The following is a 16903-nucleotide window of genomic DNA, read 5'->3' as shown; positions in this document are numbered from 1 at the left end:
ATGAAAACTGAAGAAAAAAATTGCAATGATTTTGTGCAAACCCCAGCCCCAACCTGCCCCCTGCCCCTGCAAAAGAATAATAATCAACTTATGGCACAGAAGAAGCCTTGAGGGGTCTGCCATTGGCTGGAAATTAGGCTCCTGAGTATGTACAAAATTATCTTTTACTGTCAGATCACAGAGGTTTGTAGGTATTATATATTCAGCTCAGGAAACAGAGAAGACTACAAACCCCATGATCCCCAGCAGAAAATGATGTTCATGAATATACTTAGGAGCATTATATCTGGATAGCTCCAGCAAGGCTTCTCCTTTGTCTAGTGAGTCTTCCTTACTGTGGGATACCTCCTCCTCATTCTTAGAAGTAGGTTTGTTTGTATGTTTTATTAACTTTGGAAAGTGGGAGTCCTGGCTTGGTGGTCTAGGTTGGGAGGGCAAATTCCATTTTGAGCAAGATACACATTTAAAGGGGTCTGAACCTGCCTTGAAATGGAGAAATGCTTCTTTTCTAATGGGAAGTTCACAAATTCTTATTTGGCCCCATCCCCAGTGTCAAGGACTGGAGCTTTTCATGACTGCTCTTCCCTGAATCTTCCCCATCTGAAATATTGCCCTCCCTAGTTGTTTGCAGATATTCTAGATCATGTGAGTTCCTGTAGTGTAAGATACTATAATTCCTGCTTATAGATAAGCAAAATCTGCATATAATCAGGACAGTATGCTTCAGCAAGGATGGTTAGAGAACGGAATATTGTTACTTACTAATATTTAACTAATTAAGAGTGACTTGATATCTGAGAAAATCAAAAGAGATGAATAATTAATGCCAATTATTGTCATTCTTTTATTTTTATTTTTGGAAAGGTATGATGCAAGCCTGGGTTTAGTACCTCCTCCAGACTATGGCATTCCAAAACTGCATTATTTTGAGGACTGGGGAGTTGTAACATACGGAAGTGCACTGCCGGCCGAAGTCAACAGACCTTTCCTCTCCTTCAAATCAGGAAAACTGGGAGGACGTGCAATATATGATATTGTTCACCAAAATAAATACAAAGACTGGATAAAAGGCTGGAGGAACTTCAATGCTGGCCACGAACACCCAGATCAGAACTCCTTCACTTTTGCCCCCAATGGTGTACCTTTCATAACAGAAGCTCTGTATGGACCAAAATACACATTTTTAAACAATGCACTGATGTTTTCTCCAGCTGTGTCAAAGAGCTGTTTTTACCCCTGGGAAGGGCAAGTTACTGAAGACTGCTCATCAAAGTGGTTGAAATATAAACATGACTTGGCTGCAGATTGCCAAGGGAGAGTGGTTGCTGCTATGGAAAGAAGTGGGATCATCTTCATCAGGGGTGAAGGAGTGGGTGCGTACAACCCCAAACTAAAACTGAAAAGCCTCCAAAGAAACCTGTTACTTATACACCCCCAGCTCCTCTTGCTAGTGGACCAAATACTTATTGACGATGGTAGCCCCTTGGAGACAGTAGCCAGCTTCTTCCACAATGTGGATGTGCCTTTTGAGGAAACGGTTATTGACGATGTCCACGGGGCCTTCATTAGGCAACGAGATGGAATGTACAAGATGTACTGGATGGATGACACTGGCTACAGTGAAAAAGCTGTCATTGCCTCAAGAATGTATCCCAGAGGCTACCCTTACAATGGGACAAACTATGTGAATGTCACGACTCACCTGCGAGCCCCAGTCACGAGAGCTGTGTACCTCTTTATTGGGCCTTCCATTGAGGTCCAAAGCTTCAGCGTCCATGGGGATTCTCAGCAATTAGATGTCTTCATAACAACCGATGAACATGCCTATGCTGTCTATTTATGGACCGGTGAGGATAAAAGCCGCTCTGTCTTTGCACAAGTTATTGCAGACCGCCATAAAGTTCTGTTCGACCAAGCCTCAGCTATTACCAGCCCCCCGGTATCAGAAGTCAGAGACTACATGGGGATAGTAGAAAAGAACATTCAGCATTTCAAGCCTGTCTTCCAGCAGCTAGAGAAACAGATACTTTCCCGTGTGCGGAACACAGACAGCTTCAGAAAGACAGCTGAGCGCCTGCTGCGGTTTTCAGATAAAAGGCAGACGGAGGAGGCCATTGACAGGATATTTGCAATCTCGCAACAGCAGCAGCAGCAGCAAGGCAAAGCAAAGAAGAGCAGAAAGATGGCTAAAGGCTATAAGTACGTTGATGCTGGTCCCGACATTTTTGCACAGATTGAAGTGAATGAAAGAAAAGTTCGACAGAAGGCGCAGACTTTGGCTCAGAAAGAATTGCCTGTGGATGAAGATGAGGAAATGAAAGATTTTCTTGATTTTGCAGATATTACATATGGGAAACACAAGGAAAGTGTGTTATTCAAAGGCCGATCTGGTCTTGCACAGATGCTGGCAACTGCTCGAAGCAGTGCTCCTTCAATGTCAGCATCTTACACCCGACTCTTCCTCATTCTGAACATTGTTATTTTCTTTGTCATGCTAGCCATGCAACTCACTTGGTTCCAGAAAGCCAAGAGCCTGCATAGCCAAAGATGTCTTTATGCGATCTTGCTAATTGACAGCTGTATATTATTGTGGCTGTATTCCTCTTGTTCTCAGTCACAATGCTAGCAATAAAAACCCCAGTGATTGCTACTTCACCATTCTGTGATTAGATATGTCTATGCAAAGCATTAAGCCTAATAGGGCCAGAATATATTTTGTTCATCTTCTGACACATTCCAGAAACCCTTGTGGGATTATTGAATTATTGTAGCCAGAGAAGATAAAGTTAATGGGCATTGGGGCACTGAACACATATCTCAAAGTACCACCTAGATATGGGTCAAGTCGCATTTGTCCTAAGAATGAATGTTACATGTCCTTGTTCTGAACTCAGTATGTGGCATTACATTTCCTTCTTCAATAGAGAAATTATATCTCTCAGATGAGTTGTTCCATAACTTTTGTGAAGTTTTTTTTAAATATGTAACTATTTTAACAGTCCCCCAAACTGGCTGTTCACACATGCAGCAAGGTTTTTAGCCAAAGTATTTCATCCTTTCTGTCTAGCCAGAGATAATTATATGAAGGGAGGGTGATGAGAAGTGCTATTGATTATTTGTTGCGTCTTACTGCTTACCTGTCTTAAAATGCAGGCACTACTGTATAGCACTTCCTGTCAGTATCACTATCATTTTCTCTCTATCGCCAGTAACAGAAAGTGCTGCTTGCCTTGCCCCCACCTCCAGTCAAGACTATGCAAGATCCTTCTTCCAATCTTTGTAAGCAGAATGCCAGTTTAGGCTAACTAACAGCTCCTGGAGCATCAAAACCCTAAAGTGTGTGAAAGCTTAAATGGGAAGTTATGACACCATAAGCCAAATGCTGTCATTTCTCCTTTTCCCCATTTATGCTGGAAGGAAAGAGCAGCGAGCTCATGTTATTTGGTCAGTGCAATGCAGAGGCAGCTGGGCCCATAAATAAAATCTTGAATGAGACAACTAAGGTATCTTTGCGCTGGCACACGCTTGCATTTTCATCACTTAACGCCTGCCTAATTGAGGGATGATTCATATGTTGTAACATACACAACAAGCCATCAATAATTTTGTAAGATCCTCTCAAGTGAAGGCTTAGCCACGCTTCTTCTTGTCCTGTCGCTTTCCCCCCAGGGAAAACTCTTTGGTGCTCAATCAGAGCACACAGCAATTTGGGTTTTCTCTGGATTGACGTTTGCTTTGACTTGGCACTAAAGAGCAGGGCAAGGGAAAAACCCCTCAAACGTTTGCCTAGAAAGTGCAAGTCAAGCGAATAACCACTCAGACCTGTGCTTTCTAGACACAAAATTGTGGACGAGCCCTGAGTTTCACTAGTGTCAGTTCACATAATCTGTTGCCAGTCAGCAAATGTTTCATGTTCAAGTAGATGACCCTCACGGCCCCTTCTATCTCTGCAATGACATGATTTTATATGAGCCAGAGCTTAGCTTTCCTGAAGAAGCCAGGGGAATGCATTAGGTAACTGGGGAAAAGGGAACAGGGGTGCTCATGATGGGTGCTCAGCCCCATCTATACCAAAGTGCTATCCAGTTGGGAATGTTTGTATTGGGAGTGTGGGTGAAATGTATAGGATAATGTACATTTTTGTGGAATTATTTCTAGGTGGGATTCTAGATGCCATAGACATTTAGTTGACCACTGTGAATAGATGCTAGACTAGATGGGCCTTTGGTCTGATCCAGCAGAGTTCTTTATATGTTCTTAGCAGTCTTTCTGTGGGGAAACTTTCTGAGATTAACTGATTAATGAGGCCCTTGCTCCTCCCAGTTTTTAGGATATTGGCCCTGTATGTATCTAGAAGTTCCTGAAACAAGAAAAGACATCGCTTCTGCAATTAATGAATGTGCCTCTCTTGCATGCAGGAATCGTGGGGATGATATTTAAATCCAAGGCATTTGAAAATGAAGATGAGTTGAGGAAATGGTTTTTATTGTACACATTGAAGAATATACAGTACTTTTTCCAAATGCATTTTGCTAAATAAAGAGATTATACATGTCTGTGGTATCTCAAACTTTTGCTTGATTTTTCTTCTTTTGTTGTGCATCCATACAATAAGGAACATCTGATTTCTTATTTTATGCACATTGACCTCACATAATTTGTTGTTCAAGATAGAAGAAAACTTCCAACAGCTTTTGCTTTTTAAAAACCCGAATTTCTATTTTTTAAAAAAGACTTATTTATTTAAGAAAAATCTCTCATAGTTGTGCAATAGTATTTGAATATGTCTGGGGAAGTTTCCCATGAACTGTACAATTTGTCTTTCCTCCCATGGTTCCAGTCTCCTTTGCTCTTACTGTTCTCCAGCTTTTGCCCTTGTAAAAATCATTTTTGGAAACTTAAGAGTGGATACAAAATAATTGTGCACTAATGCTCCAATTCTGCAGGGGTGGAGGAAGGAGAGAAATCCCAAAGCAGTTCTTCCACCTTATCCACTTCCCTTCTGGGATCTGATTTATACAGTACCAGTTCCTGAGTCAATGTAATGTTTTCTTTTGTTTGGGGGTATGTTGGGGCTTGGAAACACTTTGGATCCAAGCTTCCTCCGCTCCTCTACTAATAGGGCACCCTTTTTGGCCCTACCAATGTCTGAGCTCCAACACCAGCAGGACCAGGGTCATGGAGATTTCTTTAGTCAGGGGAAGAGTTAAACATTGGATCTCTGTCTCTCAGGTCAGAAATTCCTAGTACCATTTGGCCCCTGTGGTGCCCTCCCATGGGCCATAGGATCTCAACCTAAACTGAATATATGCATATTTGTTTAATGGAAACAAATTTGGGCATTTATAAAAAGAACCTTTGGATAGACAGCACTGCTCAGTGTATTAGTTCTGAAGAATCGGTCAACTTGTGTATTATGAAAAACAATCAAATGACATTTCTTGAGGATATATGAATGATATGTTTAAAACTCTAGAGGGCCATCATGAAGACTTCTGTTGGTAATTGATTTATCAGGTGAACAGCCATCCATACTGTTAAAATGAGGTCAGTGCATTACAAAAGGGAGAATAGAAAAGCAGATGTAGATAGGCTGAAAGCAGGAGTTTAAAGAAGGCATGTTGGAAAATGCTATTCAAGGATGCCAGCAGATGAAGTTTTATTTTATATTTCAACAGACTTGTAGGATGCTATATGCTGATCACATTCTCTGATGCTATTTTTGAACTAGTGCACAAACAACATGACTGTGATTCACATCCCACTTCAGCCGTTAATCACAAGACAAAGTTGGCCGTGTCACGATCACTCAGCCGTGAGTTCTTACTGTAAATGTGACTATGCAAATAATCATGTATACTGCATAGCTATTATTTATTGAATTTATACCCTGCCCTTCCCAGGAGATAAGTAAATGAGATATTGATATTTACTTGCTTCAGCTTTAGGGTGGATTTGGGGTAAGAAATGAAGGATGGCTCTAAGACTAGCAGCATCTAGGTTCTAAATTTTGCGGACAAGTAAGATCTCATAACTTCTAGATTTTGCAGACAAAATATGGGAGCAGATGCTTTTGTCCTTAGGAAATTTGATAGCTGTTCAAACAAACTTCTCTGTTAGCGAAAATATTCAGCATGCATATTCTTCCAAACTGTGTCAGTAAGGCATTGGAGTATTGGCCTCCCGCACTATGGTAGTGTTCCTTGTCGTTTGGCAAGGTTCAGTCATAAATTTTAATTTACATTCACAATAGTGAAAGTCCTTTATTATAAAAGTGTTATTTTTTTAAAAAATGAATATTTTGGTAATACTGAGGAACTATATTTTTCAAGGGAAATATAGAAGTACGGAAAATCAAATGGGAATGCTGCCTTCTCCTTAAGCAACACCAGTTTTGTTTTACCTTTAATTGTTAACAGATGTTCGTGTGCAGAAGTACATTTGTGTTAACCCATTATCATACGTTGAATTATGCAATGTGACTCCAGCATAAAGTTGAATGACTCCATCCAGAAATTGGTTCATCAGCCACTTCTAGTTTACAGTTGCCTTAGTGGATGTGTGAAAACTTCAGACAACCTGACTCCACAAGAATGGCTATTTATGTGGTTGAAGTATCTTGAAACTTATACATTTTCCCTGTGGTCTTTCATAATACGGACAAAAATGTGGAGACCATACAATCACAATTCCTTCTAATCATAGTAGCAGATAAATTTACCAGGCGTATTTCCAGAGCTCCAAATGTTTATTGTTATTAATTTATTCAATGTGTATACTGCCCTTCATGCGAAGATCACAACATAAAAATACAAAATCAGAATACAAAATAAATCATAAAAGAAAAGCAAACTATTAACCCCCCACCCCCATTTTTTTTTTAAGGCAATACAGTGGTACCTCTGGTTACATACTTAATTAGTTCCGGAAATCCATTCTTAACGTGAAACTGTTCTTAACCTGAAGCACCACTTTAGCTAATGGGGCCTCCTGCTGCCACCGCATCGCCAGAGAAGGATTTCTGTTCTCATCCTGAAGCAAAGTTCTTAACCCAAGGTTAGCGGAGTCTGTAACCTGAAGTGTCTGTAACCTGAGGTACCACTGTAGAATGTTTATCGGTCCAAGGCATGGTTGAAGAGAGACGTTTCCATCTGTTGCTTAAAGCTATATAATGAAGGCATCAAGCAAGCTTCCCTGGGGAGGGCATTGTACAAATGGGTTCACTGCAAAAAAGGACCCTCAAGACATGTTTTGGAGGGGGCACATGAAGGAGGGCTTCAGGTGATTATCACAGGGTGTAGGTCAGTTCATATGGAGAGAGGTAGTCCTTGAGGTACTGTGGTCCTAAGCTGTTTCTGTCAATGTGTGGGTTGTAACAGAGATAGCATGAGTATTTTTGGTGCCTGAAATAAATGCAGATGACATTGGATGGGTTCATCCAATACATAATTATAGCAGTGTGTCCCCAACTCCTTGTGGGGCCAGAGGAAGTGTCCTGAGGCTCAGCTCTGCCTGGCTTTGTCAGCCTCCTCTGTTGGTTGAGTTGCAGTGTAAAGGAGGAATCCAATGTAGCCACTCCAATGGTGGGTTGAAGTAGCTAGTGGAGATCCTGGCTGGGCTGACACAGGATTCAGCAGCTCCTGTGTGGACTCTGCTGCTGTCAGGCAATGGCGACGGGTCTGATCTGGGACTCTGCAGTACCAGCCTGGGAGCTGGCACAGTGTAGGGGCATTTTTCCTGCTCCCACCTTCTGGCACGAGTGCTGGGGCTGTGGGTGCATCACTGGGTACACTACTTCGCCAAGCCACACCGCTGCCAGCCATAATTTAGGATTGCAGCCTTGATTATTAACCGCCTTCCACTTTTTACTGTTACTTTAATGTCTACTGTGAGGTGGGCCACTTCACCCAATAGAAATTATATTAATAATAGGCTTTCCCTTATTTGGATTGCCTGAAGCTCAGAATCAAGTCATTACTGAAACATCAGTACTTTAAGGATACTCCCACTACATTTGATTTGATTCGAGAAAAGAATGCAGAGTGTGTTTGTGCCTCATAGGAAACTTATGAATATGATAATTTTACATATGCCCGAGAGAAATGCTTCCATTATATAGTGCAATAAAACCTGTTGATCACAGATGCTCTTATAAGTCACTGTTTTCATAAGAGGTTTAATAACTTAATATCTGCTAATTTTAATAAGCTGGCAAGGAAGAGGCAGAAATAAATACAGCTTATTCTAAAAGGAGTCAGACGTTGGTCACAGAATGCAAATGTGTGTGAAAATGCAGATTATTCACAAGCATCAGATCTGGGCCTGCCCTTTCACACTCCCAACTCAATGTGAAGAGTTCGTTTTATTTTGGCCTCAGCCCTGGTGTTGTATTGAAGCATAACTGGTAAATCTGAGGAGTTCTTATAAGGCCTTGAATGAATTAAGGCCTTGAATGAATAATTGGCACCACACATGAACATTCTGTCCATTTTCTTAAATCCTGTTTCAAAAAAATAAATAGTAAGCGTAGTGAGTAAGATTTTGTTCTGCACACACAGAGAAGTGCGTATGTATTCTGTGAAATGGATGCAGAGGTGTGTAGTAATGTCTAGTCACTTTTCAGTTCCTTTGACAAACTAAAGCTTCCTGGTTAAGTTGTCTTCTCCCTAAAAGTTTACTTTGGAAAATATCAGCTCCTTTTGGAACGGGCCAATTAACTGCTGTTAATATCCTTCTGCTTGGTCAACGTCAATGTTGTTGTCCCCCCCCCCCCCAGGAAAGCCCCAGCTTTTTCTTTCATGCAACTAAACATTACGTATACAAACTTGCGTATTCTAAACTTGTCAGGAAAGAGCGGCTGACAACATGGCAATTCTGAATGCTTCGTTTCAAAAGCAGGGTGGAGACTTTTCCATTCATGTATTAAATACCATCAGAGACACTTTCAGATTTTCCTTCCATAGCTTTATGGCACACATGGAATGGTTTTGTTTAACATATTAATCAGAACCTTACTGTTCAACCAAAGAGGGAATGCAATTAAAGCAGGGGGTAGTGACCCTGTGGGTCTCCGGATGTTGCTGGACTACAATTCCCATCATTGCTGATCATTGGCCATGCTGATGTGGCTGATGGGGAATAGAGTTCAACAACATCTGGATGGCTGCAGGTCTCACCCCCCCCCCCAGGTTCAATCTCCAGCATCTGAAGACAGGGCCGCCACAGGGGGTTCAGATGTACTAGGTCCCATAGCCAAGAGGGACCTCAGGCTATCAGCTTTCTTTTTCTTTTTTAAAAAAGTCTCTAGCCCTTGTAACTTCCTTACAATTTCAGTTGAGATGAGTCAACCTAGCTGCTCCCAGCTCTCAGTGCCATTGAGTGAAGTCAGAGAGATCAAGTGTGCACATTGTGGTGACCTGGAAGTGGCCGGAAAAGAGGGCAGAACAGGGACAGAATAGGCTTATCCGTGCTTTGACACATGCAGGAGTCAGGAATGTAACCCCTGTGCAAATTGTTCGTTGCTTGTACTGGGCTCAGAAAACCCTGTTGGCACCACTTTCTGAAGGGCACCATCCTTGCTTTGGGAAACATGTATCCAATGCAAGTGCCTGGTGTCTTTGTCTGCACCAAACTCAGACTAGTGATGTTAGTGCCCAGGAGCAGCCAAAGCTTGTCCGAGATTCTCCAACCCAAAACTAGGTCCCACATCAAAATCCAAGGCAAGCGTTCATTTCAGCTTTGATTCCATGGTTCTGAGAAGAGGAAATAGGAACACAGATGGGGTATTCATAGAATTGCAGAGTTATAAGGGACCCGAGGATCATGTAGTCTAACCCCCTTCCAATGTAGGAATCTCTCTCTCTCCTCTCTCTCTCTCTCTCTCTCCATATATATATATATATATATATATATATATATATATATATATATATGGAGGAAATGTGCAGCCTTGAAGCAGGCTGGTTTACCCATACCTAAGCCTTTTTTCCTTTTTCTTTGCATGACATGATTTCTTGACAATTGATGACTTGCTGCTGAACAAGCAACCAGCCGTTGCTGAAAGTTCTGCCAATGTCTGAGGAGCTTGATGTGTGATCAGTGGTTTAATACTTGCTTTGATGTTGCAGTCATGAAGTGAAAATATCAAAGTGTCATCAAGGATATTGTGTGAGCAAAATTCTTCAGCTGACTCAGATCAAAGTTCTGGCATTTCCCTACCACTCAACAGGCTGTCTCCAGGTGCTGCATCTTTCTGTATCGTGGCTGGGGGCGGGGAGAGAGAGGAGGGAGGAAACTAATGGTCCATGTTTTATATAGTTCTGAATTTTATATATCGTTAGCTGGTTCCCAGTTCTTACAGTGCATTTGCTTTGCATCCTCACTGCCAGTCTCTCCTTGTGTTCTCATCTGCCAAATGCACATTTTTCAGCCTGTTTCATCATTGCCAAGGTCGTGGCACACAGGGGCCACCTAGCGGAATGCTTAATAATAATAAAGTTCGTTTTGACCCCAGTCACTACTTCCTCTTTTGTCAGTTCCCACGCAAACAGGAAATCTTAACACTTGATTCTTCTGAGCATACTGATTTGTATTTTTTCTACAATCCTCTTTCCTGTTGAATGAGCATAATTTTTACCATATGTATCTTGCCACTCCCCGAAGTCAGGGTAGCTAGTAGTTGCTCGAAACATTAAAATCACAGCAGATAGCAAAGATATGGCTAAGTTCAACTAAGTTTTGCTGCATGATCAACGGCCCAGGCACTGCTTGGAGGAAAAAAAGAGGATGGGGAATGGGAAACAGAGGGAAAAGGTGTGGTGGTTTGTATTTGTTTCTACTTGTGGGGGGGGGGGACCCTTTAATGAACAGGTTTTCAAAAAGGCAAATATGTTCCTGTGGCCATGTTCTATAAGTATTTATGGACCTGCAGTTTAAATATTTTATAGGAAATTTCCTATATTTTGTGCCAATTGTTGGTAGCTTTCAGTAGCTCTAAGCCAGGGATGGCCCTCCAGATGTTGAATACCCAACTTCCATCAGCCCTAGCCAGAACAGCCAATGTGTGGGATAACCTTCATATAACCAACACGTTTAAGTCTAATTAATGCACAAAGGGGTTAGCTAGGTCACTCCTTCTCAGCTTGGGAGGAAGGTAATCAAGCCTATTGTCCTCTCCCAGTCTACCTGAGAAGCTGAGTGAAGAGTTTTTTTTGCTGGTTGCTGCAGCTCAGACCGCATGGCTCTAACAAGCCAATCTTGTGTTCCTTTGCCAATAACTTTCACCACTGTAACAAGCCAAGTTTTACCAGTTAACGTTTTCTGATATGTGGAAAAGCAAATGAATCTCACTTTTGGAGAGTTTCTAAGTAAACCATTTTTAACTGATCAAACGTGGTCTTACTCTATGCTGGGGGAGAAGGGACTATTTTGGAAGGAGCTCACACTTGTGTAATGTACTTCTCAGTAGTGACTGTTGCCCATTGGGACTGCTAGGGTGGAAAGCAGGGAACCCAAAAGTATTTGGAGCCAGAGCCAATGATAAGCATAACCAAATAATTCTAGTTTTGGACCCGTCCTCTACCTCCCGGCTCAGTTGTATAAGGGCAATGCAGAGACTAAGGATGCTGCAGCTGTGAAGCAGTGCCACTCTCTGGCTGGCTGTAAGGAAGAAAGAGAAGTGAGGGCAGGCTGAGGCTGGTAGGGCATGGACCAGCCTCTCCTGGTTCTTCCATTAAATTCACAAAACAGTCTGGCTCAGTCCCTGGCTTCCAACATAACATTGTTATGAAGATAACATAAAAAAAAGAATTGGCTATCCTGCCTCTAACCCTTTTTGGCTTGCTTGGAAATTAATAATTACCACTTGTGGTTCTAATAAAATAAAAGATCAGCTCAGACCATTTAAATGCAGCAAGATTTGCAGGAGGAGCTGTTCCGTTTTTGCTTCAGTGAGTGAGTTGTTGGCGATTCGATTGTGATGAAGAAGAAACCCAAAAAGGAAGTGGTCTATAAACATGTTTTCCAGTAAAGTCTCTAAATTCTCTTTCTCTATCTCGCACCAAAAGTGAAACCGTTTGTGACTGCAAATAGTTTCAAACTGCAGATTTCCTCTTTCAAGTTAGAGCCTTGCTTCCTGTGAAGGAAGAAAGTGTATCGGAGGACAGACGTAGAGCACCAAAGTAGTCCCAGGGAGCAGGATGGACAAGTTTCGTGCAGTGTTTGATTTCTGCCTTAATCACCAGAAGGCACTGGGCTATGGGGCTGTCTCTCTGTTGACGGTTGGCAGCGAGCGCATCTTTTCTGCCGTGGTGTTCAGATGCCCTTGCAACTCCTGGAATATGCTCTACGGCCTGGTCTTCCTCTTGGTGCCAGCCCTTATTCTGTTTCTGCTTGGCTTCTTGCTCAGTAGCCAGTCTTGGAAGATACTCACCGGAAGCTGCGCCCCCAACAGGCTGTGCAGGTGCCCTCACGGGACCCGATTCCGGCACTACTTGAAAGTGCTGGGGCTGGTGATTGTCAGAGCATCTGTTGCTCCCTTGACATGGATTGCTGTGGCCTTACTGGGAAGCCGCTTCTATGAGTGTGCTGCTTCTGGGAGCTCTGCAATGCAGGCGTACATGTGCAAAGGCAAAGGGGGTGAGTGTGTTGAGAAAATGCCTCGGGTGCCTTGTCAGGGTGGCACTGCCACCTCAGAGATGCAGGATATGCTCATGAGCCTTCAAGCACAGTCTCAGGTTGGTATAACCTCTTCCAGATGGTACTACTAAGTTGTGACTTGTAAATTGCATGGGTGGGTGGGGAGCATCTCAACTTGGGACCAGGGGCACTGAAAGGCTGCCTGCTCATGTATAAACTGGGATTATTTGGGGAAAATTTACTCATGACACTGTACCCTACAGCGTATCAAGTGGTAGTGACCTGAAAATGTGCATTTTCTGGAATGCCCTTCCTTCTGCTGTTTATGTTTCCCTTCTTTTTCTGTTTATGCTTTCCCCTTAGTAACTAAGTCTAAACTCCTCTTTTTCCAACATAGCTAATATTCAGACACTACTTGAAAGTGTTAGAAGCATCATGTGATCATATATGTAGTTCAACTTAGCAGAGTTCAACAGGGCCTTATAAGTGACATTATGTGGATGGCAGTATAAAATCCCAGCCTTTAAACAAGGGCACTTGGAAGGATAAGGTGTGGGCTGATGAGCCATCTGTTCATACATGATTCTAGATCCAGGTAGGTAGCCGTGTTGGTCTGATGCAGTAGTAATAAATAAATAAAAAGTACTTTTCAGGGCAAGAGTGAGGCATGGGTCATGTGACTCATGTGACACATCCTGGGAGATGTGCATCCAGGTTTGTATCGGAAAACTTTGGAAGGTGTGGGATCAGATAATAGGAATCTATATAGACAGCAGTTATATGAACCTGCACATTCAGCATTTATTTTGCAGGAATTAATGAAATGTATACAACTGGTAAAAAAGATGCAATTGAAGCAGGGGTCATTTGCCTAACAGAGATAAACCAGAGTAACCACTTGGCTATCTTTGAAGAATTCCTCTGGCATGGTAAAACCAATAATTTCAGGGCCATGAGAATATGCGCAAATGAAACATGATAAGCTTGTGTCAGAAAAATAGAGTGCTATATAAGATCCCAGTAAGGGTCTTGTTGTCAGCATGGGGCCTGCACCATTTGCCTGTAAGGAGCTTGAAACCACTGCTGCCTGGAAGAGAGGGGATTCTGGCAGACTACAAAGGGGTCGTAAGAATATATCTGCTCTATTCGCTTTGCTCTTTACTCATATCACCCTATCTATAAAACTGTTAAAGAGCAACCCAAGTGTCTTTTATTGCCTATCTGAATAATAATAAAAAAGCTTTGGGGTTTGGCAAAACACAAAAGCTCTGTAGTAGAGCATGTCCAGAAGGTCCCAGCTCCAGTCACTGGTATTTCCAAGGTAAAGCAGCCAGAGATTAGAAAAAGCTCAGCTTGGATCCTGGATTGCTACTGCTGATCAAAACAATAGACAATAATGGGCTAGGTGGACAAATTGTCTGAGCTAGTAGGTTCCTGGTATTTGGAGGGAGAAATAGTTATTACAGACATGACACAACCCCAAGTTAATTCTAGGAAAGAGTTCTATGGGGCTCACTGATGCAAACTTTGTTCTTATCTCTCTTGTGCTTCTTTGCCAAGGTGCTGGGGTGGAGTTTGATCGCCAGTGTCTTCATATTGGCCCTAGTTTCTACGTGCATCTCCCGTTGCTGTTCTCCAGTCAGTATTCTCCAGCTTGCCTTCTGGAAAGTGTACCTGGAGCAAGAGCAGCAGCTTTTTGAGCAAAAGGCCAGGGATCACGCAGCGAAGCTGGCAGAGAGGAACGTCAAGTGCTTCTTTGATTCCACAGAACTGGACGAGTTTCCAACTCCAAGTGCCAAAGAGTGGCACGGCATTTCTTCCTTGTTCACCTTTAACCCTAAAAAAGATTACTACAGCATGATGCACAAATATAACAGCAGCAAAACCAACACTGGCAGTCTTAGGTCTGTGGAGGGGGATACAGTTCCTTGTTGCCTGGGGTTTGTGGATGGCGCTGGTGGTATTGACACACAAGGGTTATAGTGAAATAATTGCTTAGCCCATCAGGCTCTGTTACAAGAAGATGTCTAACTGAACATGGTTGTTATTTCCTATTTCCTCTTTTTTCCCTCTTTCTCTTGTTTTTTGGTGTTGGGTTGTGCTTTATATGTATGGTGTGTATACAGCCTGACCATAATTAACCTCTGACTCCTACTAAGACATACAGTGGTACCTCTGGTTACATACTTAATTCGTTCCGGAGGTCCATTCTTAACCTGAAACTGTTCTTAACCTGAAGCACCACTTTAGCTAATGGGGCCTCCTGCTGCCGCCGCGCCGCCGGAGCACGATTTCTGTTCTCATCCTGAAGCAAAGTTCTTAACCCGAGGTAATATTTCTGGGTTAGCGGAGTCTGTAACCTGAAGCATATGTAACCCGAGGTACCACTGTACCTGCTTATCTAGGCTTTGGCTGGCCACTAATTCCCAGCCTTGAATAATATATTGCAGACTACCATGGGTGGAAGACAGATAGACAGATTGATAGATAGATATAGAGATATGAGGTTTATTTTACTGAATCTGCTTGTATCTTGTCAATCCCTCTTATATTACTCAGATGAAATGTGGCACAAAGTATTTTAAAAATGAAAGATTCAGGAGTCCCTCCCCCATGTTGCTTTGGATTACTGGATTTGGAAGGAACCAAATGCCCAAACTGCACATGAGAGGGAGAGCATAGGTGGAAGTCTTATGCCATGTTTCTGATCTTCCAAACAATTCAGGCCAGTGGACACATTTGAAATACTGAGAAAGCATCGTGGCACCAGTCACAAAATGTCTGTCATAGGGACGTGACATAACACAAAATGGTTTACCACATTCAAAAGAGCAGGAAAAGAGACATGACCACAAAATGGTATTAGCATGCCACTCGCCAGCTGGAAAAAGACACCTACATTTGCCACACTTATTCACACAGAAAAGCTCTTTGCAGCTCTAATCTGTTCAGGGGTGATGGGAAGATGGGTTCCAATTCTGGCATCCAACGAAATTTTATTTTTATGGTATTTATAAACATATTTCTTTCCTGCAATATAAAGCATCAGGGCAGTTTACAGTTTTAACACGTAAAACAAATGGGCATGTTTAAGGCACATTCAATGTAAGAGACGCTGAGTCAGGAATTAAGCAGGAAGAGATACGTTTCTCTTGCATTGTGGATTTTATGAGAGGATATTTACTGGTATTTCTGGGCATCATGTTCACTGGCACATGTGGGCACCATGTTGGAGACCCCTGTTTCAGAGAATGAGGAAAATGGCATCTGAATTGAGTTAGTGTGTGTGGACTGATACTGAGCTACTTGCCCAAATGAAACTTTCACCTTGCCTGTCAAGGAGTACGAAAAAGGACATGGGGGGGGGGGCAACTGGATCTCTTATGTTCCCAAGGGCCCCCCAAAAGGAAGCATGTGTTTGGGTATTTCCACTGGAATCATGGGAAAAAACTGTTTGGTCTGGGATCCTTCTGCAGCCACAAAAAGAGTAGTACACTTACCCTGCTTCTAATAAATTAACCAGTGCAACACAAAATGTTTCTGCCTGGAAAATCCTTGTTTTACCCCATTATTTGCTTTCTTGTTTGTGCAATCCAAATCATGTCTCAGGCACCCCTTAGCCCATTTCTTCCCAAATCCTATAAGCATTTCCTTCCTTCCTCACTCATAAGGTTCTTTAAGTTATCTGTTTCCTCCTAGAAAAAAGCTGAAGTCCAAAGTCAGTTGCTTCTTCAGTGGGAGAAGGAACATGCTTGTTGTTGGTAGTCAGGTACTGGGCAAGTCTGCACGGTTGCTTTCTTGCTTGATGATTTCCAAGTGACCCTGAACAGCATGCTCATGCCTTCCCCCCAATTTTAAAACCAGTGGCATTTGGGTTTCATCTGTTCAGGCATGATCGGTTGTTGACATCCTGAGAAAGCAGTGACCTATAATAATACTCTCTGGCATGGAAAAGGAAAAGGAAACCCCCCCAAAGGGGAACATTCAGCAACACTGGAAATGCCCTCCCTTTCAGCAGTTTTTCAGTGGCTGCTATGAAAAGAGTTCACCATTTCAGGAAGCATCGCCTGAACTCTAAATTGGCTTCTTCCATTTCCCTTAAATAACATCATCTGGTTCATTCTGTGATATGAAAGGGGGGAGGGGGCTAGGGTTGGTCACATGACTATTGCCAGGGAGCACCGCTTCTCATTCTCAATTGCCTTCATTCATTCTCAGTGACATTGTCATGTTGCTGCATCTGATTAGTTATGTATTGGCCTATCGT

The 16903-nt window shown here is 42.5% G+C and overlaps 2 protein-coding genes across 4 annotated transcripts in view; both read left to right on the top strand.

The window, feature by feature from the left end:
• LOC309529048 (dermatan-sulfate epimerase) overlaps positions 1-4556 on the top strand; it is a 146140-nt gene extending 141584 nt beyond the window's left edge. For all 3 annotated transcript variants that reach the window (XM_082216743.1, XM_082216741.1, XM_082216742.1), the window contains one exon: positions 865-4556. In XM_082216743.1, the coding sequence (XP_082072869.1) occupies positions 865-2626 (1762 nt within the window). In that variant the 3' untranslated portion in view covers positions 2627-4556. The remainder of the gene's footprint in view (positions 1-864) is intronic.
• Positions 4557-12056: 7500 nt separating this feature from the next.
• On the top strand, positions 12057-16171 carry LOC309529054 (calcium homeostasis modulator protein 6-like). The gene is made up of 2 exons (XM_082216752.1): positions 12057-12734; positions 14197-16171. The coding sequence occupies exons 1-2, from the start codon at positions 12198-12200 to the stop codon at positions 14617-14619; spliced, it is 960 nt and encodes a 319-aa protein (XP_082072878.1). The 5' UTR covers positions 12057-12197; the 3' UTR covers positions 14620-16171.
• Positions 16172-16903: the final 732 nt, after the last annotated feature.

The sequence above is a fragment of the Podarcis vaucheri genome, assembly GCF_965113315.1.
Source record: "Podarcis vaucheri genome assembly, chromosome: 3".
NCBI lineage: Eukaryota > Metazoa > Chordata > Lepidosauria > Squamata > Lacertidae > Podarcis > Podarcis vaucheri.
The sequence above is the reverse complement of the archived record's forward strand: the minus strand, read 5'-3'. Positions and strand labels throughout refer to the sequence as shown.

What these genes read in the sequence shown, in the direction of transcription:
- LOC309529054 (XM_082216752.1), top strand. Translation starts at nt 12,198, where the DNA reads ATGGACAAGTTTCGTGCAGTGTTTGATTTCTGCCTTAATCACCAGAAG. An exon ending in GCCTTCAAGCACAGTCTCAG is followed by an intron (nt 12,735 to 14,196) that starts GTTGGTATAACC and finishes TTCTTTGCCAAG; the next exon opens with GTGCTGGGGTGGAGTTTGAT.